Below are 24,081 nucleotides of genomic sequence, written 5' to 3'. Positions count from 1 at the left end.
ACTTTGTTTCCGTTTCTATTACTTAAAGGCTGAAAAGAAGGGAGCCAGCAATACAATTATCGGTATGATCTTTGGATGTTTTGCTTTGTTCGAGTTGCTGGCATCCTTGGTATTTGGAAACTATGTAAGTATAAAGTTCATATGCACATCTTAATTTTTAAAAATTATATGATGGATTATTTTAGTTTACTAGTCTAGAATTTGCATTGATACAGAAATAGCCATCGTTATAGTTTTATAAATTGTGCCACTGTTGACAGTTCCCTCCTCAGAGTTGATTGATTTTTAACTCTTTCCATGTTTTTAAGCAATGAGTACTGTCACCATATTAAAGAATTATTATAATATATTAACTGTACATGTCTTCCCCTATCCTTTATTTGCCAATACAGTGGATTTGTTTATATCAATATAGACTTTCAGAAGTCATAAATTTACCACTCTTCTTTGACATTTATTATAGCTTGTACATATTGGAGCAAAATTTATGTTTGTAGCAGGAATGTTTGTCTCAGGAGGAGTTACAATTCTCTTTGGGTAAGTCATTTTCTGATTATATTTGGGAGCTTGAACAGATTTTGTAATGTATCTTCTGTTTAAATTGTTAAATACTCTTTAAGTCAATGGTTCCATTTATTGTCTGTCAAATGCATAGCATGTGACTAATGGCAGGAGTTGAGTAAGTAGAGAACAGGGATAAATGGCATTGATTTTAAGGAAACAGGCCTCCAGGGGATCTCCGTGATGCTTGCTACTGAACCTATTCATTAGGATTCCTGTGATTGTGAGTGACAGAAACTTAACTCACTTTTCTGAGTCACGGAAACTTACTAGCTTCAGCAAAAAAGTGAATTTCTTTAATAAAGTGTCAACTCAAAAAATATCAGAATACAGATTTGAAACGATGTCACGAGAAATTTTTCTTCTTGTGATTTGAACAAGCCCTCCCCTTTAGGTGTCAAGGGGACCCCTAGCAGCTTCAGTAGAAAGTGCCAGTTTCCTAATAGTTCCTATTAGAGTCACAGAATGAAGCCCCGCTGGCCTGACCTTTGCTGATGGCTGTAGCCATGGGGAAAGAATGTTCTGCTTGGCCAGGCCAGGTCACATGCTCAGTTCAGAGCATGGAACAAAATGGTTTCCCCCATTGCTACTTCCAGAAAAAGGAAAAATGAGTGCCAGAGGCAAAACAGATGTGAAAGTTCCAAATAATATGGAAGAGCTTATATAAGTACATGGGGGAACATAGAGGAATACCAGTATAGTAAGATTATAATGAAGTAAACTGAAGAAAACTGTTATATTAAATGAAATGGGGTTAAAATTTTTTTGGAAGGGTCGTTTATTTTCTTTCTTTATTCCTTTTTTTTTTTTTTTTGAAGGTTTCAGTCTGACTACGGGAGAGATCGAAACTGGGTGCTTTCTTCTTTATAGGTCTTGTCAGAGTGATTCTACATGTTGCTTTTTTTTTTTCTTTTTGAGATGGAGTCTCACTCTATTGCCCAGGCTGGTGTGCAGTGGTGTGATCTCGGCTCACTGCAACCTCCACCTCCCAGGTTCAAGCCACTCTCTTGCCTCAACCTTCCAAATAGCTGGCATTACAGGGGCTCACCACCATGCTTAGCTAATTTTTGCACTTTTTTAGTAGAGATGGGATTTCGCCATGTTGGCCAGGCTGGTCTCGAACTCCTGACCTCAGGGGATACACCCACCTCAGCCTTCCAAAGTGCTAGAATTACAGGCATGAGCCACCACACTCGGCTGATTCTACATATTCTAAAAAGGTTTATTTAGTACTATCATTTGGGGGACCAGTTATATCAGCAGAAAAGGGCAACTAAGCTGTCATTATGACTCAAATTGTTACCAAAAAAAGAAAAAGGTTAATTTCCTCCTGCTGAAAAGACAACAAAGCAACTCTTTAAAAAAAATCATATTCTAAAGCAATTTATTATAAAAATTATGGGTGAGGTACTATTCTTTTTAGTGAGTACAGTTAAAAAGGAAAAAAAGAAAACAAGCTTGGCATTTGAGAATTGTCTTATTCCTTTTTAGTGTATTGGACCAAGTTCCAGATGGGCCAGTATTTATTGCTATGTGTTTTCTTTTTCTTTTTTTTTTTTTCTTTTTCTTTTTTTTGAGACAGAGTCTCACTCTGTCGCCCAGGCTGGAGTGCAGTGGCACGATCTCGGCTCACTACAAACTGCGCCGCCCAGGTTCATGCCATTCTCCTGCCTCAGCCTCCCGAGTAGCTGAAACTACAGGTGGCTGCCACCACACCTGGCTAATTTTTTGTATTTTTAGTAGAGACGGGGTTTCACCGTGTTGGCCAGGATGGTCTCGATCTCCTGACTTCGTGATTTGCCTGCCTCAGCCTCCCAAAGTGCTGGAATTACAGGCGTGAGCCACCGCGCCCGGCTGATTCTACATATTCCAAAAAGGTTTATTTAGTGCTATTATCTGGGGGACCAGTTATATCAGCAGAAAAGGGTGACTAAGCTGTCATTATGACTCAAATGGTTACCAAAAAAAGAAAAAGGGTAATTTCCTCCTCCTGAAAAGACAACAAAGCAACTCTTTTTAAAAAATCATATTCTAAAGCGGTTTATTCTAAAAACCATGAGTGATGTACTATTCTTTTTAGTGAGTACAGTTAAAAAGGAAAAAAAAAAAAAAAAAAGAAAACCAGCTTGGCATTTCAGAATTATCTTATTCCTTTTTAGTGTATTGGACCGAGTTCCAGATGGGCCAGTATTTATTGCTATGTGTTTTCTAGTGAGAGTAATGGATGCAGTTAGCTTTGCTGCAGCAATGACTGCATCTTCTTCTATCCTGGCAAAGGCTTTTCCAAATAACGTGGCTACGGTATTGGTATGTATTTTAGAAGTATTTCCCACTTTCCTTTGAGTGTAGGCCAAAATATTTGCCCTTCCAAGTTAAAGCTGGGGTCCATTCTTCTATACTTGCATTTCTCTACTCTCTGTATTATTGTTGCCTTTCACCCCGAGTTTGACTAGCAGCAAGCCTGTCAATAAATGTAACATTGGTTTCACTTAGGTGCTCTTCCTGGTTTTAGAATTCCCTGAATGGGCAGTTTGACAGGTAAATGTGGTCCAAATCAGTCGTTCTTTTTACCACTTAAAAAAAAAATTTTCCTTTGTAGTTTTTTTGCTGTCTCCCCGTAGCCTAGATTGTGGCTGAGCTGCCTGAAGCATTCCTCTGCTTTAGAAAAGAGTTATCCCTAGTGGCAAAATAATCAATTCATACTAAAGGCCTTCTTCCACTTTCCCCAGATTTATGCACGGGATCTTAGAAATCATCTCAAAGTCCTTAAGTGTTTCTGTGCTGTCTGTCTGAGGAGTGCTTTTGCATTTTGACATAAAAATCCAGATCCTGGTGGCATGATATTGACATGCGTTTTTGTGTACTGCCTAGATGCGTATAGACCTGGTATTAGTGACATATCAGATTCTCATCCCATCTCTAGGCAGCTGCCTCTCTGATCCCCAAGAAGGCTTTCCCGTCGTAGCTCTCTCTCTCTCTCTGGGCCCACGCACTTCATATCATAGTCGGTATGGCGCCCTTATAGCATGTAATTGTTCTCTTAGACTTCAGAGTCTAATCAGCTTAGTACCGAGGACTCCCTCATTGACTCATGTAACAATGTAGTTTGAAAATTTTTACCATCAGATAAACCCTTTGTGGTGTAAATAGTCCTTTCCCCCAACCTTTTTTTTTTTTTTTTTTTTTTTTTTTTGGAGTAGGGGATGGAGTCTTGCTCCGTAGCCCAGTCTGGAGCACAGTGGAGCGATCTCGGCTCACTGCAAGCTCCGCCTCCCGGGTTCACGCTATTCTCTTGCCTCAGCCTCCCGAGTAGCTGGGACTACAGGCGCCCGCCACCACACCCGGCTACATTTTTTTTTGTATTTTTAGTAGAGACGGGGTTTCACCATGTTAGCCAGGATGGTCTCGATCTCCTGACCTCGTGATCCACCTGCCTCAGCCTCCCAAAGTGCTAGGATTACAGGCGTGAGCCACCGTGCCCGGCACGTTCTTCCCACTTTTTATTAAGCATTTATGTATATAGCTGGATAGGTTTATGGTAGGTTCTATTGCCATTTGGCCGGTATACCATTTACATTTCCAGAAAATTTATTTCTCAGAAAGGGCTCAGAAGAACACCCGCCTGTTGATATGCTCATTAAGATAAGGGTTTATGGTTAAGCAAGTTTGGAGAGGGCTGTCTGCTGTCCTCTAACTTAGAGATGCCCAGTTCACATTAATGTCTTCAGACCTTGAAAATCTTGGAGTAGGGACACTTTATTAAATGTTCCACAACTCACTTTAACTATGGAACCATTTTTTTTCTTTCTTTTCTTTTTTCTTTTTTTCTTTTTTTTTTTTTTTTTTTTTTTGTAGAGACAGGGTCTTGCTGAGTTGCCCAGGCTGGTCTTGAACTCCTGGCCTCAAGCAATCCTCCCACTTTGGCCTTCCAAGGTGGCTGGGATTACAAATGTGAGACACCACACCTGGGTGTAACTATTTTTTCAAACAAGACTTGTTGATCTCTTAAAGAGCTGGTATTCTGTGGAACACTCTGGAAAGTGCTACTTAATAAATTCCTATGATAATGGTAACAATCCATTGGATTTTCTGATCAGCAAGAGACACCAGTGTTGCTGTACCAAGTTTCTGTATAAAATTGCAGCCAACAGCTAACACACTAATGTGATAATTGATCTGGATGGCTTTATTGTGATTAAAGAATTTCAATGTTCTTTATGAAGTTTTGGAAGTTATTAATGGTATATTTTTGTGTACTCTATAAGGTCTGAGGATATAAGGCTGCAAGCCACAGATCTCTGTTTAAGGTCCCTAAAAACTAGATTGATTTAAAATGTTGCAATATCTATAGTGGTAAACCCTTTTTTTCCATAGCATTGTTTTGTTTAACTTTAAACAAAATAATTTTATATGGTACAAAATTCAAAAGTTACAGAAGGGAACATAGAATATAGTAAATATATTCTACATATAACAGTTGCTCAGCCTTTGTATACACATCAGTTGTGCAGGTGCCCAGCCCTCCATCCCCTTAGGGGAAGGCAACAGATATTGCAGGTTTCTTGCAGAGAAATTCCACATATATGTATGTACACACTGACACACACACACACACACACACACACTGAGAGAGAGAGAGAGCACGTGAACAAGAGAGCATGATTTCCCTCCCCCTTTTTTCTTTTCCTTTTTTTTTTTTTTTTAACTGGACAGGACTATTGCAGTATCCCTCTTTTTTCTTTACACAAATGGTAGCATACCATATGTACCATTCAGCACCTCACTGGTTACACCAACAATGAAATCATCTTGGAGATCTTCCTGTACCTACATATAAGGAGCTTTCTTACTCTTTACTGTTCTTACTGTCTGTATAGTATTTCACTGCGTGGATATAACCTGGTTTACTTACATCGTTGATGAATATTTAGATTATTTTCATCTTTTGCTATTGCAAAACTCTGCTATAGCGCATAAGCTTGTATACATACCATGTCATATCTGCATGTCTAAACTTGTAAGTTAAATTCTTAGAAGTGGAATTCTGGGTCATAAGGTATGTGCCTCAATTTGCCAAATTGCCAAATTGCCAAATTGCCTACCAGTGTTCACTCACTAGCATAGAGTGTTCGATAGAGATAGGTGAAAATTGGTATCTTGTGGTTCAAATTTGCTCATTTCTTTTAAAAAGTGAGGGTGAACTTCTAAAAGATCTTTGTATTCCATCTATGTGTCAATAGTTTATTTATAGCATTTGCCCATTTTTCTATGGGTTGTTTATCTTTTCCTCATTGTAGCTCTCATGATGTATTTGGGGAATTAGTTCTTTGTCATTTTTTTCTCTGTTCTTCATTTATCTTTTGATTTTTTTATGCATAGTTTTCGTATTTTCATGTAATCAGATTTGTCAATCTTTTTTATCTTCTGTGTTTTATGTCACAATTAGAATACCTTCCTTACAATAACAATTTTTTTAAAACTCCCATATTTTATTTTTCTAATATTTTTATGATTTCAATATGTGCATTTAAATTTTGGGGCCATCTTGGGAGTGTGTGTATGTAAATTATGAAGAAGATAGAAATTTTTTTTTAAGATAGTACCATGTTAATTCTTCAAATGAAATATTTAAACTGATTTTTTCTTTTTCTCATTTTAAGGGAAGTCTTGAGACTTTTTCTGGACTGGGGCTAATACTAGGTCCTCCTGTAGGTGGCTTTTTGTATCAATCCTTTGGCTATGAAGTGCCTTTTATTGTTCTGGGATGCATCGTTTTGCTGATGGTACCACTCAATATGTATATTTTACCCAATTACGGTAAGTCCACACTTATTACTCATTTTAAGAACCTTAAATATATTTTTATACCTTTGTAAGAGACCAGTTTTACCAGTTATTATTTTATATAATCAAAAATAGCTTTTAAAAATAACTGATTCTTTTTTCAGTAATGTAGGCAATTAGTTTATATGAATTTCTATAAATTACAAATTCTTTCCAACCTTTAGAGCTAGCAAATATTTAATTTCTGATCATAAACCATTACCATACGCTATGTCTATGAGAGGTTTTCTTGGACTGAACTAAATATCAAAACCAGAAGTTTCTGTGGGCCACATATGGCCCAGTCTTCCTAGAAGGCTATAAGCTAGGAGAACAATGCCCATCCTTCTCTCCCAATGGTTCTTGCAGCTGTCCTCACAGCGTAGCTCAGATACAAGGACGTAGATTCAGGTGTTCTCATTGAGTAGTGCTTTTACAAAATTATAAACTGGGCCAGACACAGTGGCTCATGCCTGTAATCACAGAGCTTTGGGATGCTGAGGCTGGCGGATCACTTGAGGCCAGGAGTTCAAGACCAGCCTGCCAACATGGTGAAACCCTGTGTCTACTAAAAATATAAAAATTAGCTGGGCATGGTGGTGCACACCTGTAGTCCAAGCTACTCAGAAGGCTGAGGCATGAGAATTGCTTGAACCCAGGAGGTGGAGGTTGCAGTAAGCTGAGATCGTGCCATTGCACTCCAGCCTGGGTGACAGAGCGAGACTCTTCCACCCCCTCAAAAAATTATAAACTGGTATTTAAAAAAAAAATCTCTAGGATTGATAATATTAAGGCTGTAAATGTAGATTTAAGTATTCCCAATTAGTAGTATTTTTAAAAATTGTTATTATTTCGCTAGGCGCAGTGGCTAATCTCTGTAATCCCAGCACTTTGGGAGGCCGAGGCGGGCAGATCACCTGAGGTCAGGAGTTTGAGACCGGCCTGACCAACATGGTGAAACCCCATCTCTACTAAAAATACAAAAATTAGCCAGGCATGGTGGTATGTACCTATACTCCCAGCTACTCAGGAGGCTGAGACAGGAGAATTGTTTGAACCTAGGAGGCGGAGGTTGCAGTGAGCCAAGATCATGCCACTGCACTCCAGCCTGGACAACAAAGTGAGACTCCATCTCAAAAAAAAAAACATTGTTATTATTTTGGAAGAGTTTATAGATAGATGCTAGAAAATCAAATAAATTTTAAAAATTACTGATATTGGCAGAATTTTTTATTTTATAAGTTCTACCCATTTCTTTACCACCTTTTAGAGCCATAGACAATACGGCTTTAGCGTTAGGTGGCTAAGAGTCATTCATTATATCTGCTCACCAAGTCCCCTCTCCTGTACTGCTCTAAAAAAAAATACTTCTAAAATAGAGTCATGGACATGTCAATTATCTTATTAAAATCTTTAAATCCAGTAAGTTCAGGAGATCTATTGTACATCATAGTGACTATAGTTAATAACAACATATTGGACACTTGAAAATTGCCAATAGTAGATTTTAAGTGTTCTCACCATAAAAAAATAAGTATGTGAGGCAAAGCATGTGTTAATTAGCTTGATTTAGTTATTCTACAATGTATACATATATCAAAATATAATGTTTTATACCATAGATATAGACAATTTTTACTTGTTATTTTTTAAAATAAAAAATTCATAAATCCATGAAATGTGAATGTTATCCTGAAAGCCACTGGGAGCTATTGTTAGAATTTTTTTTTTTTTTTTTGAAACAGAGTCTCACTCTGTCACCCCGGCTGGAGTGCAGTGGTGTGATCTTGGCTCACTGTAACCTCCGCCTCCCAGGATCAAGAAATTCTCATGCTTCAGCCTCCCGAGTAGCTGGGAGTACAGGTGCATGCCACCACACCTGAGTACTTTTTCTATTTTTAGTAGAGACAGGGTTTCACCATGTTGGCCAGTCTGGTCTCAAACTCCTGACCTAAAGTGATCCTCCCACCTTGGTTTCCCAAAGTGCTGCGATTACAGGTGTGAGCCACTGCACCTGGCCTATTGTTAGATTTAAGTAGAGGAGTCATATGATCTGGAATATCTTTCTTCCACTCTACCTAACCCTTACTCATCCTGCAAAACTTGATTTTATTACCTTTTCTGGGAGGTTTTTCTTTTTCTTTTCTTTTCTTTTTTTTTTTTTTTTTTTAAAGACAGAGTCTTGCTCTGTCGCCCAGGCTGGAATACAGTGGCGTGATCTTGGCTCGTTGCAACCTCCGCCTCCCGGGTTCAAGCAATTCTCCTGCCTCAGCCTCCCGAGTAGGTGGGATTACAGGCCTGCGCCACCACACCTGGCTGATTTTTGTATTTTTAGTAGAGACAGCATTTCACCATGTTGGCCAGGCTGGTCTCGAACTCCTACCCTCGTGATCCACCCATTTCGGCCCCCCAGAGTTCTGGGATTACAGATGTGAGCCACCGTGCCCGGCCCTTTTCTGGGGAGTTTTTCTAAACCTTCTTGATCACTGGACTAGATTTTGTGTAAGTAGTGCCATAGTGGTCAGTATTTTTCCTGTCCCCTCACACCTGAGGACAACCCCACCCCCCCATCTCTAACAGTAACTTTCTGTGCAGGCTTTGTCAGCCAGGGAGTCATGTCCCTTCAAGCAAATACCCCAAGTTTTCATTACTTGGTCTTCAACAGCTTAATTATACTAATTATATTTCATTTTCATGGATGTTTTAATATATTCTCATTATGACAACTTTTCTTACCCTGGATTTTAGGAAAAGGGACTATTGTGCAATAATGATTTATTTCTTACCGTAAATACATAATACTTCTTACTTTCACAATAAATGTAACCAATTAAAATTAGAATCTTTTATAATTTATATTTTAAAAGTAACTAACATCCTTAGTATATACAATTCAAAAATCATACCAACTTGTCTCCCTGCTGGCAATACCTCACTGAGCCACACAGTGGTGTTTCTCCTCTTTCTAAGTCCAACTACATCCTGCAGTTTCTGTAGTTGAGCATCAAGGATGTGCTCAGATTTATTTCACCATTGAATACTTGGCTTATAATTAAGAAACTAACACCTACCAGGGGTGGTGGCTCATGCCTGTAATCTCAGCACTTTGGGAGGCCAAGGCAGGTGGATCACGAGGTCAGGAGTTCAAGACCAGCCTGACCAACATGGTGAAACCCCGTCTCTACTAAAAATACAAAAATTAGCTGGGTGTGGTTGCGTGTGCCTGTAATCCCAGCTACTCGGGAGTCTGAGGCAGGAGAATCGCTTGAGCCCAGGAGGTGGAGGTTGCAGTGAGCTGAGATCGCACCACTGCACTCCAGCCTGGGTGACAGAGTGAGATACTGTCTCAAAAAAAAAAAAAAAAAAAAAAAAAACTAACACCACGGTTTAACTTTTATCTCTTATATCCTGAAAAAATCTAAGGATAACACTTAAAATAGCTGAACCACACTGCGTGATGTTTATATTTGGTCATGATTCAACAAGTATTTACAGAATAATGAACTGTGCAGGATGTTGTAGGAGAAATGGGGATGAATGAGGGCCATCATGGCCATCAAATAGCTTCCACATCCATAAGTGGGAGGCTGAGGTGGGAGGATCGCTTTAGGCCAAAAATTTGAGACCAGCCTGGGCAACATAGGGAGACCCCATCTCTAAAAAAATTTTTAAATTAGCTAGGTGAGGTAGTGCACACCTGTAGTCCCAGCTACTTGGGAAGCTGAGGCAGGAGTATCACTTGAGCACGCAGGAGTTGGAGGCTGCAGTGAACTGTAATAACACAACTGCACTCCAGCCTGGGTAACAGAGCAAGACACTCCATCTCTTAAAAAAAAAGAAAAAAAAGCTTTCATGTCTGATATGATTTTGCTGTATCCCCACCCAAATCTCACCTTGAATTGTAATAGTCCCCACGTGTCAAGGGTGGGGCCAAGTGGAGGTAATTAATTCATGGGAGTGATTTCCCTCATACTGTTCTCATGGGAGTGAATAAGTCTCACAAGATCTGATGTTTTTATAAATGGGAGTTCCCTTGCACAGGCTCTCTTGCCTGCAGCCATGTAAAATGTCCCTTTACTCTTCCTTCGTCTTCCACCATAATTGTGAGGCTTCCCCAGCCATGTGGAACTTTGAGTTTATTAAACCTCTTTCCTTTATAAATTACCCAGTCTCAGGTATGTCTTTATTAGCAGCATGAGAACAGACTAATACATGTCCAAACTTGATATTATCTCTGGCCAGGATGAGTATAATTTTTACAACCTGTAACCTAAGACCCCTTCTTCTCCTCACACTCTGATTCCAGTTGATTCTTTTTAAACTTGGGAAATTGTTTTTGATAAATTGAATGTGGCCTCTAGGTTTGAATAATTTATATGCAAGTGTAGATGGTATACAATTTTAGGCAAACTCAGAGATTGAGTCATTTTGATTACCAGATAAAGATGGTGTTACCAGTTTTCCAAATAGTTAAAATTAAGAGATTTTAATTGCTTTCATTTTTTTTTTTCTTTTTTCATTTTTTCCCCAAAGAGTCTGATCCAGGTGAACACTCATTCTGGAAACTGATCGCTTTACCCAAAATTGGCCTTATAGCCTTCGTCATCAACTCACTCAGCTCGTGTTTTGGCTTCCTCGATCCTACTCTGTCTCTCTTTGTTTTGGAGAAGGTAAGTTACCTGATTGCTGAAGAGTGCTGCATTGTAGCAGGTGGATGTAACTGCTTGTTCTTGGGCCCTGCTCTGTGGAAAGACCCTTGCGTGGCTGGGAGAAGAAGGTAGAATGGACACTACACACCGAGGTAGTGTGTCCCTCTCTACCGTCCCTGTGAACTAGGAACCTGATTCAGTAAAAATGAAGGAAGCCTTTCACTAAGTGGCCTTAACATTGGTTTCCTTCTTTCCAAGAACTTGCTCATGTCATTGTAGGTCTAGCTTGGGCATCATCCATGCTGCTTAACAAGGACACTTTTCCTCTATTTGTTTGAATTGCAATGAGACATTAGGGGTACACAGTAGCTCATTTGATGTGAGATGTGCTTCTTCTATAACAGATTCCCCCTGGGTCCACTTACTTTTTAAGCTGCTTCATATAATCAAATGACTATGGACTGTATTATTCTGGGATTTGAGAAAGGAACCAAGTATCCTTAGCATTAAAAAATAAAATGTTGAATTCTAAAAGTTTGATGTCATTGAAATTTGTTCTTAGATATTTTTGAAAAGATATTATTACTGACACAGTGAAGTCCATTACCAGGTGTGGTAGTTAACTATACTGGAGAATTAATATGTGTTGATAAAAGGCAAAAATGACTAACTTCGACCCATAATGACTTTGAGGCACTAGATTTAAAATAGCACAGAAACTTAAGTTTGAATATATTTTCTAATATCAACAAAGTTGCTAATATGGTCATTTCAAATGCTTTCTGAACATTTACCTATTATAGAATGTAAAGATTAAAATTATTTTTTCTTATAATTTTACACTACCCCTTGAAATCACTGAAGACAGTTTGGGGTACTTCACAGGTAAACTTGGGGACTGTTATTTTAGTGCCTGGTCCAAGATTTAGAGAGTATTATAATATTGCCTTTAGCCAGTGAGTATCCATAAGGTACCCAATGTCAGGCTTCTGAGCCCAAGCTAAGCCATCATAACCCCTGTGACCTGCACGTATACATCCAGATGACCTGGAGCAACTGAAGAACCACAAAAGATGACATTCCACCATTGCGATTTGTTCCTGCCCCACCCCAACTGATCAATCGACCTTGTGACATTCCTCCCCTGGACAATGAGTCTTATGATATTCCCCACCCTGCACCTTGTGTCCCTCGCCCCTGCCCGCAAGAGATAACCACCTTTAACTGTAATTTTCCATTACCTACCCAAAGCCTGTAAAACTGCCCCAAGCCTATCTCACTTTGCTGACTCCTTTTTCGGACTCAGTCTGCCTGCACCCAGGTAATTAAAAAGCTTTATTGCTCACACAAAGCCTGTTTGGTGGTCTCTTTACACGGACGCGTGTGACACTCATAAGAAAAATGTTTTATGATTATACTGACACAGTCCATTTAGATCATCAACAACCTGTATTTTTGAGCTGTTTTTCTGTGCTTTTAAGAAGCTGTGTCTAAACAACAACAAAAATCTGTAATCTCTGGGAAATCCAAGTTGTTTGTGTTTATCTTTTTTGTTTTGTTTTGTTTTTTTTGAGATGGAGCCTTGCTCTGTTGCCCAGGCTGGAGTGCAATGGCAGGATCTCGGCTCACTGCAACCTCCTCCTCCCAGGTTCAAGCAATTCTCCTGCCTCAGCCTCCCGAGTAGCTGGTACTACAGGTGTGTGCCAACAGGCCAGGCTAATTTTTTTGTAGTTTTAGTAGAAATGAGGTTTCACCGTGTTAGCCAGGATGGTCTCGATCTCCTGACCTCATGATCTGCCCACCTCGGCCTCCCAAAGTGCTGGGATTACAGGCGTGAGCCACCGCACCTGGCCCGTTTGTGTATATCTTATAATAAATCTTTTTTGTTGTTTCTCAAGAAAATTTAATTTATTTTTAAGAGATGAGGAAGACAGGAGGTTTCCTCAGAGATAAATATAATCGACCCATTTGTGGCATGGGAGGTAGTATAGGCCCTACTTGTTCCTGGCTGATGATGGACTATATCAGAACTTTTTTTTGCTTTTGAGACAGAGTCTCACTGTGTCACCCAGGCTGGAATATAGTGGCATGATCTTGGCTCACCGTAGCCTCTGCCTCATGAGTTCAAGCAATTCTCCTGCCTCCACCTCGATTCTCCTGCCTCCACCTCCTGAGTAGCTGGGATTACAGCCATGCGCCACCACACCAGGCTGATTTTTGTATTTTTTAGTAGAGATGGGGTTTCATCATGTTGGCCAGGCTTGTCTCAAACTCCTGACCTGAAGTGATCCACCCGCCTCAACCTCCCTAAATGCTGGGATTTCAGGCATGAGCCACCACACCCGGTTTTACATCAGACCTTGACTCTCTCAGGGCTATTGGTGGTGCCTCACCACTGCTGCTCCCTTTTCAGGTGGAAGTGCTGCGGCCCATCCCATTACCCAACTCCAACCTAAGAAATCTTTAGAAATTTATTTTCCTCTTTTTCTGAATCAGAAACCCTATGGTTGGAATCCAAGAATCTCTTTTAGCAAGTTCTCCAGGTAAATTTTATGCACATTGAAGTTTGCAAAACATTAATTTACATATAAAAATGCTCTGAGTTATGGAAGCAAAATATGTTTAACGCCAAAGGCTACAAAGCAAAAAATCTACTCTTCTGACTTCTGGTTAGGTTGTCCTCCCATATAGAGAAAAAGTAACGCATTTTCAAAGGTAAGATGAAAATTAGGAAAATGCAGAATATTATTAGTAGACTCATGGTAATAACAAGAGCTAAAGAAATGGTAGAGGGAAAAGAGGGATGTTTACTTAAAAATGACTTAATTATGTAACTTTAATATAGGATTTCTTTTACAGTTCAATTTACCAGCTGGATATGTGGGACTAGTATTCCTGGGTATGGCACTGTCCTATGCCATCTCTTCACCACTATTTGGTCTCCTAAGTGATAAAAGGCCAGTATGTACACTTAATTTATATTTGAGTCACTTTTGTATGTTTAGAGCAGTGGTTTTCCAACTGTTCCTTTGGAACTCTAGGATTCCACTGGTTAGACTTGATATATTCAATTGGACTGATGGAGAGGTTTCAGTGTCTTCTATCACCCTAAGGTTCAGCTATCACACTAAGCCAGTTCACTTTAAATTGCTTCACCTGGGAAAAGAGGAAGAGTCTTATGCTTAAAAAAAAATAAATTAGATTAGACTTTCCTTTTCTAATTTCTTCCCCCAACTTTGTCGTCCAGACTGGAGTGCAGTGGTGCGATCATAGCTCACTGCAGCCTTGAACTCTTGGGCTCAAGTGATCCTCCTGCATCAGCCTCCTAGGTAGCTGGGATTATAGGCATGTGCCACCACATCCAGCTCCTAGATTAAACTCTCTTATGAAAAAAGCTCACTTGATGTGAAAAAATGGATTGATCTTAATAAATAGGGCAAAGTCCTAGAGGCTACTGTGGACTTGATCAAATTGAGAGATTCTTCTTTAGGAGGAGGTAATTTAGATTTTCTGTGTGAGTGAAAGAATTGACCACATAAATATGCACTGGTTATCCCATAGCCTTTCTGATAAAAAGAAAAGCAAACCAAAACAAAACAAAAAAAACCCTTCTGTTCTCTTTCAACCAGGTTTAAACCATTCAGTCCAGATGATCAGAGTACAGAATTAGTACTGTTAGTAAAATCTTAAACTTCTGTGGTTTTAGGGCTTATATTTTGCATTTCTCTTGATTTCATTTGCATATTTATTTATCAAGAACAGAATTACTTGTGGATTACTTAGTAACCCAGATGTCAAAAAGCAAGTATCTTAAACAGTGTTTGGAGCTTGGTTTTCAGACATAATCTTACATAACTGAGCAGATATGGTACCCCTGTAATTTTTGTCCTGATTCAAATAGTTTATAAGGGATAATTTTACTGGATACAATCTTAGTCCATTCAGGATACTATAACAAAATATCGTAAACTGAGAGGCTTTATAAACAATAGAAATTTATTTCTCACAATTGTGGAGACCGACATGTCCAAGATTAAGGCACTGGCAGATTTGATGTCTGATGAGGGCCTGTTGCCTGGCGCACAGATTGTCATCTTTCACTTTAACCTCACCATGATGGAATGGGCAAGGGAGCTCTTTGGGGCCTCTTGTATAAGGATACTAATTCTATTCATGAAGGCTGCACCTTCATTACCTAATCACCTCCCAAAGGCTCACCTCCAGATACCATCACATTGGGTGTTAAGATTTAACATATGAATTTTGGGGGGACATAAGCATTCAGTCTCTAGCAGGTAATTTTTTAATAATGTGATTTTTCTAGGTATTGTAACTATTAATACTTGGTGGGTTTTTTTTGTGGTCGCTGCTTTTTTTTGAGACAGAGTCTTGCTCTGTTGCCCAGGATGGAGTACGGTGGTGTGATCTTGGCTCACTGCAACCTCCGCCTCCCAGGTTCAAGCAATTCTCCTGCCTCAGCTTCCTGAGTAGCTGGGATTACAGATGTCCACCACCCTGCCCAGCTAATTTTTGTATTTTTTTAATAGAGACAGGGTTTCACCATGTTGGCTAGTCTGGTCTCAAACTTGTGAGCTCAAGGGATCTTCCCGCCTCGGCCTCTCAAAGTTTTGGGATTATAGGTGTGAGCCACCGTGCCTGGCCGGTTACTGCTTTTTATAATGAGTTTTTTCGTTGTTATATTTGTAATAGTTCATCATGTGCAAAATGTGATCTGCAATACACTCCCCTGCTAAGAAATCTTTGTCCTTTGTTCACTTTCTGTCTTGTTATATATCGTCATTGCTTGCGAGTTTATCATCTCCTTACTTTCTTTTAAATGTAAAGTTTTGTTTTCTTCATTGTATTTGGGTTTTTGAATATCATGATTTGTGTTTTTTACTAATGTTTTACGTTGTTTGATTATGGAGGGTCTTTGCCTCTAAGAATCATTTTGACTCTCTTTCTCCTTTACCAGCCTCTAAGGAAATGGCTTCTGGTGTTTGGCAACTTAATCACAGCCGGGTGCTACATGCTCTTAGGGCCTGTCCCAATCTTGCATATTAAAAGGTAATTTTTTTCTTCTTCTGTATGTTTGGCCAAATAACATTAGGAATTATTTCGAAAAATTTTGTCTTAACATTGGTATAGTTTAGTATTTTGAACATTAATATTTAAATAATTAACTTTAGGACTCTATTGAATTGTTAGGCTGACAATATTTTACCCTACTAGAAGCTAGCAGTGGGACAACAGAAAGAAATGCATAAAATCTGTCTCAAATGACAAAAATGCATATTCTCCTTCTGTATTTCAATTGTACATACTTGTTTATACTTTTGTTATATTTTTAAAATAGAATTTGTTGCTACTTACCTTTAGTTGATAGTTCTTAGAATATATTTTTGTTTTTTTCTTTTCTTTTTCCTTGAGGCAGGGACCAAATCTATTTTTCTTTCTGTATCATCCTTAGCATGTAGTAGCTGCTTATTAGACCTTGCTTAATGTAATTTAGTTGCTAAAATAAACTGAACTTCTTAGACCTTTTCAGGTACTTCTGGGATAAAACATAGTAACATGGAAAGGAAGGGGTTTCAGAGTCCTTCAGACTTGAGTTTACATTTTGGCTTTGCCATGTACTAATAAGCAAACCACTTAACTTCCAAGAGCCTCGGTTTTCTCATCTACAAAAAGGAGCTGATAATAGTACTTACATTACAAGGATTAAATCTGGTAACATATATTAAGTAACTGGCATAGTCTCCTCACATGGAACAAATGTGTTTCCTGACTCTTCTTTTACCTCTTTCCTTCTATGCTATTTTTAAATTAATTGAAGTTCAAAGCCGAGTGATTGAAAGAACAGTTTTAGTACTGACGTTTTCACCAATTTTGAAGGGATTTTGTCTGGTGAGAAGAAGCCAGGTTGGCTCCAGATATGTGATATGTGTAACCAAAGGACCAAAGAGATGGAGATATCAGGATGAATTCCCCCCCACCCCCCCGCCCCCAAAACTGTAAGGAGCTAAAGGACACTCTAACTGAATGAAATGGGTTAGATGGGAAAGGGAATGAGACTAGGCACATAATCGGTGAAATAACTTATCAGGGATCCTCACTTCCTTAGCATTAAGCTTTGTGTTTGTTAAAACACTAATGGTTTTCTTTTTGTATTTGTTTTCTCCAAAACCCTTTTGCAGTCAGCTCTGGCTGCTGGTGCTGATATTAGTTGTAAGTGGCCTCTCTGCTGGAATGAGTATAATTCCAACTTTCCCGGAAATTCTCAGTTGTGCACAGTAAGTTACTTCCATTGCTTGAAGAGCTGTATTGTGAATAAGTAGTAAGTATCACAGGCTTTCTTGAATATCTCAATTTTGCAGCATGTTGGATATTTTTGCCCCAATGTTAAATCTTCATGATTTTGTAGCATATGATATTATGATATAAATAGTAATAATACACTAATAGAAATGATAATAGTACATTAATAGCTAAAATGGGTTGTGGACAGATGTCTGGCTTGGTTTATGCCTCAGTATGTAAGTAATTTTGAAAAGCTAAAGCAAAATAGGTCTCAGCATTGTTCCTCTTTCATGGAGGAGGTCCATGAGAAAGCCTAGAGTGACCAGCATCTGTCACCTGGTCATCATTCTTTTGTTTAATAGGCATGATGATGAAGAACACTAAGTACTATGGCTGTGCTGGGTCAGTTCAATAGTTCTCATGGGAATAAGGAGCTATCTCTGTTTTTTAAAAGTTGCCTTTGTTCTCTTTCCATCTTCATCTCATTTTAAGAATTTCTTAATTATATATTTTTATAAGTATTTAATGCAAATGAGCCATGCTTCTTAATATCATATATATGCAGAAAAATTATTTCTAGAAAACCATGGAGTAAATGTAACTATGAAAATTCTTTTAAATAAGATTTGCTTTTTATCTTAGAAGCAGAGTATTCTTGCTGTTGGTTTTTTCCAGATTATCCTTGGTTTATCTTAATTGATCTATCATACAATTTTTTCTTTCACACAGGTTTTCCTTTTAATAATGGATACACTCATGTCTCTTTTTGCAGTGAAAATGGGTTTGAAGAGGGATTAAGTACATTGGGACTTGTATCAGGTCTTTTTAGTGCAATGTGGTCAATTGGGTGAGTAGTCATTTAATTTCTTTCTTTTTTTTTTTTGAGATGGAGTTTCACTCTCATCACCCAGGCTGGAGTGCAATGGTGCGATCTTGGCTCACTGCAACCTCCGCCTCCCAGGTCCAAGAGATTCTTCTATCTCAGCCTCCTGAGTAGCTGAGATTACAGGTGCCCACCACCACATCTGGCTAATTTTTGTATTTTTAGTAGAGACAGGGTTTCACCGTGTTGGCCAGGCTGGTCTTGAACTCCTGACCTCAGGTGATCTGCCCACCTTGGCCTCCCAAAGTGCTGGGATTACAGGCGTGAGCCACCGTGCCCAGCCTCATTTAATTTCATTCATACTTGCAAGATGGAAAATATTAATACTATCCCTGCTTGATGTTGATGAAGAAATTGAAACACTGAGGGATCAGATGAGTTTCTCAAAGACAAACAGTTCATCTAGGGGAAAGCCAGAGTTCTAATCCATACCCTTTCACTCAACAATCAATGCCTATACCAACAGTTTAATACTTAGTCAAAATGGTTTCATATACTTTATCTTATTTGAGTGGTATTTATAAGTTCCTTTAATAGAAACATGTCTCTGATTTTTACAATTTATTCATTTATTCATTCATTTGTTTATTTTTTACCTTCTACCAGAAGGGTAACTATGCTAACAATGTAATATATTGTTTTGAATTGAGTTATATTAGTTGCAAATACTGAGAATAGAATAATATAAAGAATTTTTTAAACCTGTTTCATCTTTTTTAGTTTTATATAAGCCATCAACTTTTCAGAAGCAGTAATAATTTCAAAATTGTTAAAAAATTTTGAATGTCATTATCAGGTAGAATTATTTTCTTTTACTGAATGCTGTGCCCAGGAATTAGCTTTTTCTTTCGTACTTATCTTCCAATTTAATGAAGACTTACAATTGAAGGATCATGTAGCTTTTCATGAAGTAATTATTTATTTTTTGCACTATTGAATACTTTTTCTTCTTTCTATTGTTAGTGCTTTTATGGGACCAACGCTGGGTGGATTTCTGTATGAGAAAATTGGTTTTGAGTGGGCAGCAGCTATACAAGGTCTGTGGGCTCTGATAAGTGTGAGTAATCAGTCTTTTATTTGCATTTTCCTTATATTTGTGGAAAAACTTGACTTGGAAAATTTACATTAATCAGTACTTTTAATTTTGTTTAAGGGAATAGCCATGGGCTTGTTTTATCTACTGGAGTATTCAAGGAGAAAAAGGTATGGTCAATTTTGGGGCTTTTTTTCTCTCTTTAAAAGTTAGCCAGTGCAAGTGGAAAATAAATAACATTTTACATTTATTCTTCCAGTCAGTGGATTTCTAAGCACTCTGAGGCTCATCAGTTGGTAGATACTTTTTTAATTTTTATTTTTTGAGATGGTGTCTTGCTCTGTCACCCAGACTGGCATGCAGTGGCACAATCTCAGCTCACTGCAACTTCTGCCCCCCGGGTTCAAGTGGTTTTCCTGCCTCAGCCTCCCACGTAGCTGAGATTACAGGCATGGGTCACCATGCCCAGTTAATTTTTGTATTTTTAGTAGAGACAGGGTTTCACCATGTTGGCCAGGCTGGTCTTGAACTCCTGACCTCAAGTGATCCGCCTGCCTCTGCCTCCCAAAATGCTGGGATTACAGGCGTGAGCCACCATGCCCGGGCAGTAGAAACTTTTTTAAAAAGATAGTTGGATGGAGATACAGGTACTGGTTTTTTGTTTGTTTGTTTTTAAGATGAGAAATATTGAGATTCATCTCTTCTTTCCCTCAATGTAGGTCTAAATCTCAAAACATCCTCAGCACAGAGGAGGAACGAACTACTCTCTTGCCTAATGAAACCTAGTCCGATGGATCCTGGATTGATACAAGGTTGAGAAATGAATGCTCCTGGCCTTAAACATCACCGTAGGAAGGGTTTTTAAAATTTTACGCGCAAAACTCCGTGGACCCCGTGCCAGTGTCTTGGAAGTGTCAACGTGTTTTTGGATGATCCTGTATTGGGCTGTACTTACTGTGATACTGAAAAGCTGTCCTGCTGAAGCAGCTATATCTGAAATATTAAGTATGAAAGGAGTAATTAAAAACAAGCAAAACAAAACAAAACTTCGTTTTTAAATGACCAAACTTGTCCTTAAAGATGTTGTTATTAACTCGAGTTAGTTCTTATCTCCTCTGTTTATTTTTTATTCTAAGTACACTGATTCTGTGAATGTACCTTTTTTATTAACAGGGAAAGAAATGAATTAATTTGATATGCTCTAAATACATAAAGGTGCTTCAAAATATATAGAAACATTACTATGAAATCAGTTTTTAAAAGATATACTTTCTCTTTGTCCTGAGGTTTTTCGGTCTTGTTCAAAAGGAAGAATTCTTGCCTGCCATACAGAAACTCTCTAGCATTCCCTGGCCTTAAGCTTTTCTAAAAATTCTGTTTGTGTGAAAAGTACAAGAATAACAATACTTACAACTTCCATTTTTGTAACCTACGTTCACTTATGATCTGGATTTATAAACATTACTTGGTATAACGTTTTTCATTTCCTTTAATGTCTCTGTTTTTTGGCTCTACCATCTGTTTTGTTTTTGTTTTTATCTATATTCTTGGTAGATGTATTTCATCCCTAGAGCAGGTCAGCCTCCTTCCCCTAATGCGAATGCTTGTTTTGTTAGGGAAGGGCTTCCTCCAACTTCGTGTGAAATTGTGATGTTGAAGTGAATAAATGTCTATTGTGTAACTCTCATGCTTCTTGGTCTATTTTCATGGTGTAGTAGCCACATTTACAGTAATTTTTTTAAAGAAGAAATGGTTTTATCTGTTCATTCAAAAATATCTTTTGAATGTCTTCTCTGAGCTGACACTGTGCCAGATACTAGGGATTTGGCTGTGATCAAGATAAACACAATCTCTGCTTTTATGTAACTTATACTGGTGGAAGAGACAAACAATGAATAAATATCAGACTCTCCAATTATCTTACAGAAATGCTAAGAAGGAAAAAAAAACATGGTGATGTGATAGAGTAGTTGGCTGGGGTTGTTTAGATGTGGGTGCCTAATTTGAAAAAGTCCATGGAAGTGCGACCTTTGAGTTGAGATCTAAAGGAAGAGAATGTAACCACCATTCATTCTGACAGAGGACAGTCCGTAGTATGTGCACAAGGGCTTGACATGGTCAAAGGTGAGGTTTGGTCTGCTGGCTGGAGTCTAGTAAACTGGAGGCGATGCCAGAATCTGATTCACATTTCAGAAAGTCCATTCTGTCTGCATGTGGACAGTGAGTGGGGATAGGGACGGTAATGGGAATGGAGGCGGAGCTTTGGAAGATTTGAGAGAGACAATAATGGTTTGGACCAGGGAGCTTGTGATGGAGAGAAAAGGCTCTATCTGGGAGTGGAACCAACAGAACTTGCTGATGTGGAGGGAGGAGAGGGGAATCTAGGAGGACTCCTAGGTTTTGGCTTGAGGGTGTGGGTGGATGGTGGTGACTCTTAGTGAATTGGGGAAGAATAGGAGCAAAACGGATCCTGAAGTGGCAAAAGTTCAAGCCACCATGGGATGTCATTGCACACCACCAAAACCAAAAATATGGAAAAGGAGGACAATACCCAGGGTAGGAGAGGATGGCTTTGGAAGACTGCCTGGCATTGAGTGTCAAGACTGGATGTACATCTGTCTTGTGATCTCTTCATTTCCCTGTCCCCTCAAACCTTTCACTCTTGAACCTCCAGAGGGTGATCCAATGTCTGAGGAGGACAAACGGCCTGCAATTCCCTTCCCGGAGCAGTGCCAGGACAGAGTGTGACCCTGGTCCCCTGCACCCATGTGGCATGCAGATCTGGGCCTTGATTGCCTTAAGTCATCCTGGCCCCCTCCAGGACTTTTTTGACCTTCATGTCCACCCACGCAAGGACAGCCGCCCTTCCTCAGCCCGGTGGTCTTGGATGCGGCTGAGTGCCTGCAGTCCCTGCCACTGTCACTTGGGGCCACTATTAAAGCATGAGTCTGCAGCTTGCACCTTCCTACCCACTCTCTGGGCCAGGCTGTTCTGTTACCAGCACAGTTGATTGTTGAGAATTCAAAGTCAACGCAAGGATTCGAGGCTCTCTGGGGACAGCACTTCCTTCATCCCCATTCCCAACACACGGCTCTCAATACTTCCCTTAGATAGCAGTGTATTTAAAGATGCTATGTGCAAAACCAAATTTACTCCTTTCTCATTTTGAAATTTTGCAAGTATTAAGATAAGTGGGCCGGGAGCAGTGGCTCACGCCTGTAACCCCAGCACTTTGGGAGGCTGAGGTGGATGGATCACGAGGCCAAGAGATCAAGACCATCTTGGTGAAACTCCATCTCTACTAAAAATACAAAAGTTAGCTGGGCATGGTGGTGTGCGCCTATAGTCCCAGCTACTTGGGAGGCTGAGGCAGGAGAATTGCTTGAACTCGGGAGGAGGAGGTTGCAGTGAGCCGAAATTGCACCACTGCACTCCAGCCTGGTGACAGAGCAAGACTCCGTCTCAAAAAAAAAAAAAAAAAAAAAAGGATAAGTGACAGAAAAGTTTAAAAAATATGAGAAAAGACAGAGGAAAGAACACTTTGAACAAGAAAACCAAAAGGTTGGTCAAAACTATCAAAGGAAATCTCTGTGTATGTGTTTATATTTTTATATATTTATAGTCTTCTAAATGTAACAAGGCTGAGCAGCTTAAAAGAACCTTTTTAATAATGAGAATATTCTATATAACTGAATGTGGAATATGTTAATAATAAAAGGAATCTTTTATGTTAAGATCATATTGCAACCTATACATTATAATATGATACATAAATCAATCCAAAGGAAAACTAAAAAGGATAAATACAAATCACAGATCATTTCTAAAAATTAAACTTTAAAAATTTTGAGATAATTGTTAATTCACATGCAGTTGTAAGAAATAATAGAAAAAGATCATGAGTATTCTTTCCCTGGTTTTCACCAATGGTAACATCTTGCAGAACTATAGTACAATAGCACAACCAGGATACAGAACATTCCCATCGCCACATTCTTCGCGTTGCCTTTTTGTAGCTACACCCACTTCCCTCCCATCTTCACTTCTGGCAGCCACTAATCTCTTCTCCATTTCTATCATCTGGTCATTTCAAGAAACGTATAAATGAAATTGTATTGTATGAAACTTTTTGGATTGGCTTTTTTCAGTCAGCGTAATGCCCTTGAGTTCTATTGGCATTGTTGCATGTATCAATAGTTCAGTTCTTTAAATTGCTGAGTAGTATTCCATTGGGTGGCTATAAGACACAATGGAATACTACTTTATTTGTTACAAATAAAGCTGCTACGAACTTTCAGAAACAGGTTTTTTGTTTGTTTGTTTGTTTGTTTTTGCCAGGGGCGAGGGTAGAGGGTGGGATATGAAGCATAAGACTTCACTTCTCTGGAATAAATGCCCAGCAATACAACTGCTGAGTTGCGTGGTAATTGCATGATTAGTTTGTTTTCAACTAACTCATTTATTTTAGATAAGAAACTTGATTTTGACAATGAATATTAAATATCACGCATTAATGAAATATCTGGTCAGCCATGGTGGCTCAGGCCTATAATCCCAGCACTTTGGGAGGCCGAGGTGGGCGGATCACCTGAAGTCAGGAGTTCAGGACCAGCCTGGCAAAGATGGTGAAACTCCATCTCTACAAAAAAATACAAAAATTAGCCGGGCATGGTAATGCCAGCTACTCAGGAGGCTGAGGCAGGAGAATCACTTGAACCTGGGAGACGGAGGTTCCAGTGAGTTGAGATCACGCCACTACACTCCAGCCTGGGCGACAGAGCAAGACTCTGTCTCAAAATAAATAAATAAATAAATAAATAAGAAATATCCTA

The 24,081-nt window shown here is 39.0% G+C and overlaps 1 protein-coding gene across 8 annotated transcripts in view; it reads left to right on the top strand.

The window, feature by feature from the left end:
* SLC18B1 (solute carrier family 18 member B1) overlaps positions 1-20,930 on the top strand; it is a 29,677-nt gene extending 8,747 nt beyond the window's left edge. For 2 of the 8 annotated variants that reach the window (XM_034962868.3, XM_063605465.1), the window contains exons 3-14: positions 29-124; positions 464-537; positions 2,721-2,868; positions 6,222-6,378; positions 10,918-11,054; positions 13,893-13,994; positions 16,009-16,100; positions 17,231-17,326; positions 18,106-18,180; positions 19,180-19,273; positions 19,377-19,419; positions 19,969-20,930. In XM_034962868.3, coding sequence (XP_034818759.3) covers positions 29-124; positions 464-537; positions 2,721-2,868; positions 6,222-6,378; positions 10,918-11,054; positions 13,893-13,994; positions 16,009-16,100; positions 17,231-17,326; positions 18,106-18,180; positions 19,180-19,273; positions 19,377-19,419; positions 19,969-20,066 — 1,212 coding nt within the window. In that variant the 3' untranslated portion in view covers positions 20,067-20,930. Of the gene's footprint in view, positions 1-28; positions 125-463; positions 538-2,720; positions 2,869-6,221; positions 6,379-10,917; positions 11,055-13,892; positions 13,995-16,008; positions 16,101-17,230; positions 17,327-18,062; positions 18,343-19,179; positions 19,274-19,369; positions 19,420-19,968 lie in introns of those variants that run through there. The other 6 variants (XM_034962870.3, XM_034962869.3, XR_010112519.1 and 3 more) reach the window with 6 other exon arrangements.
* The last annotated feature ends 3,151 nt before the right edge of the window (positions 20,931-24,081 follow it).

Source organism: Pan paniscus, chromosome 5 (assembly GCF_029289425.2).
Source record: "Pan paniscus chromosome 5, NHGRI_mPanPan1-v2.0_pri, whole genome shotgun sequence".
Taxonomy (NCBI): Eukaryota; Metazoa; Chordata; class Mammalia; order Primates; family Hominidae; genus Pan; species Pan paniscus.
The sequence above is the reverse complement of the archived record's forward strand: the minus strand, read 5'-3'. Positions and strand labels throughout refer to the sequence as shown.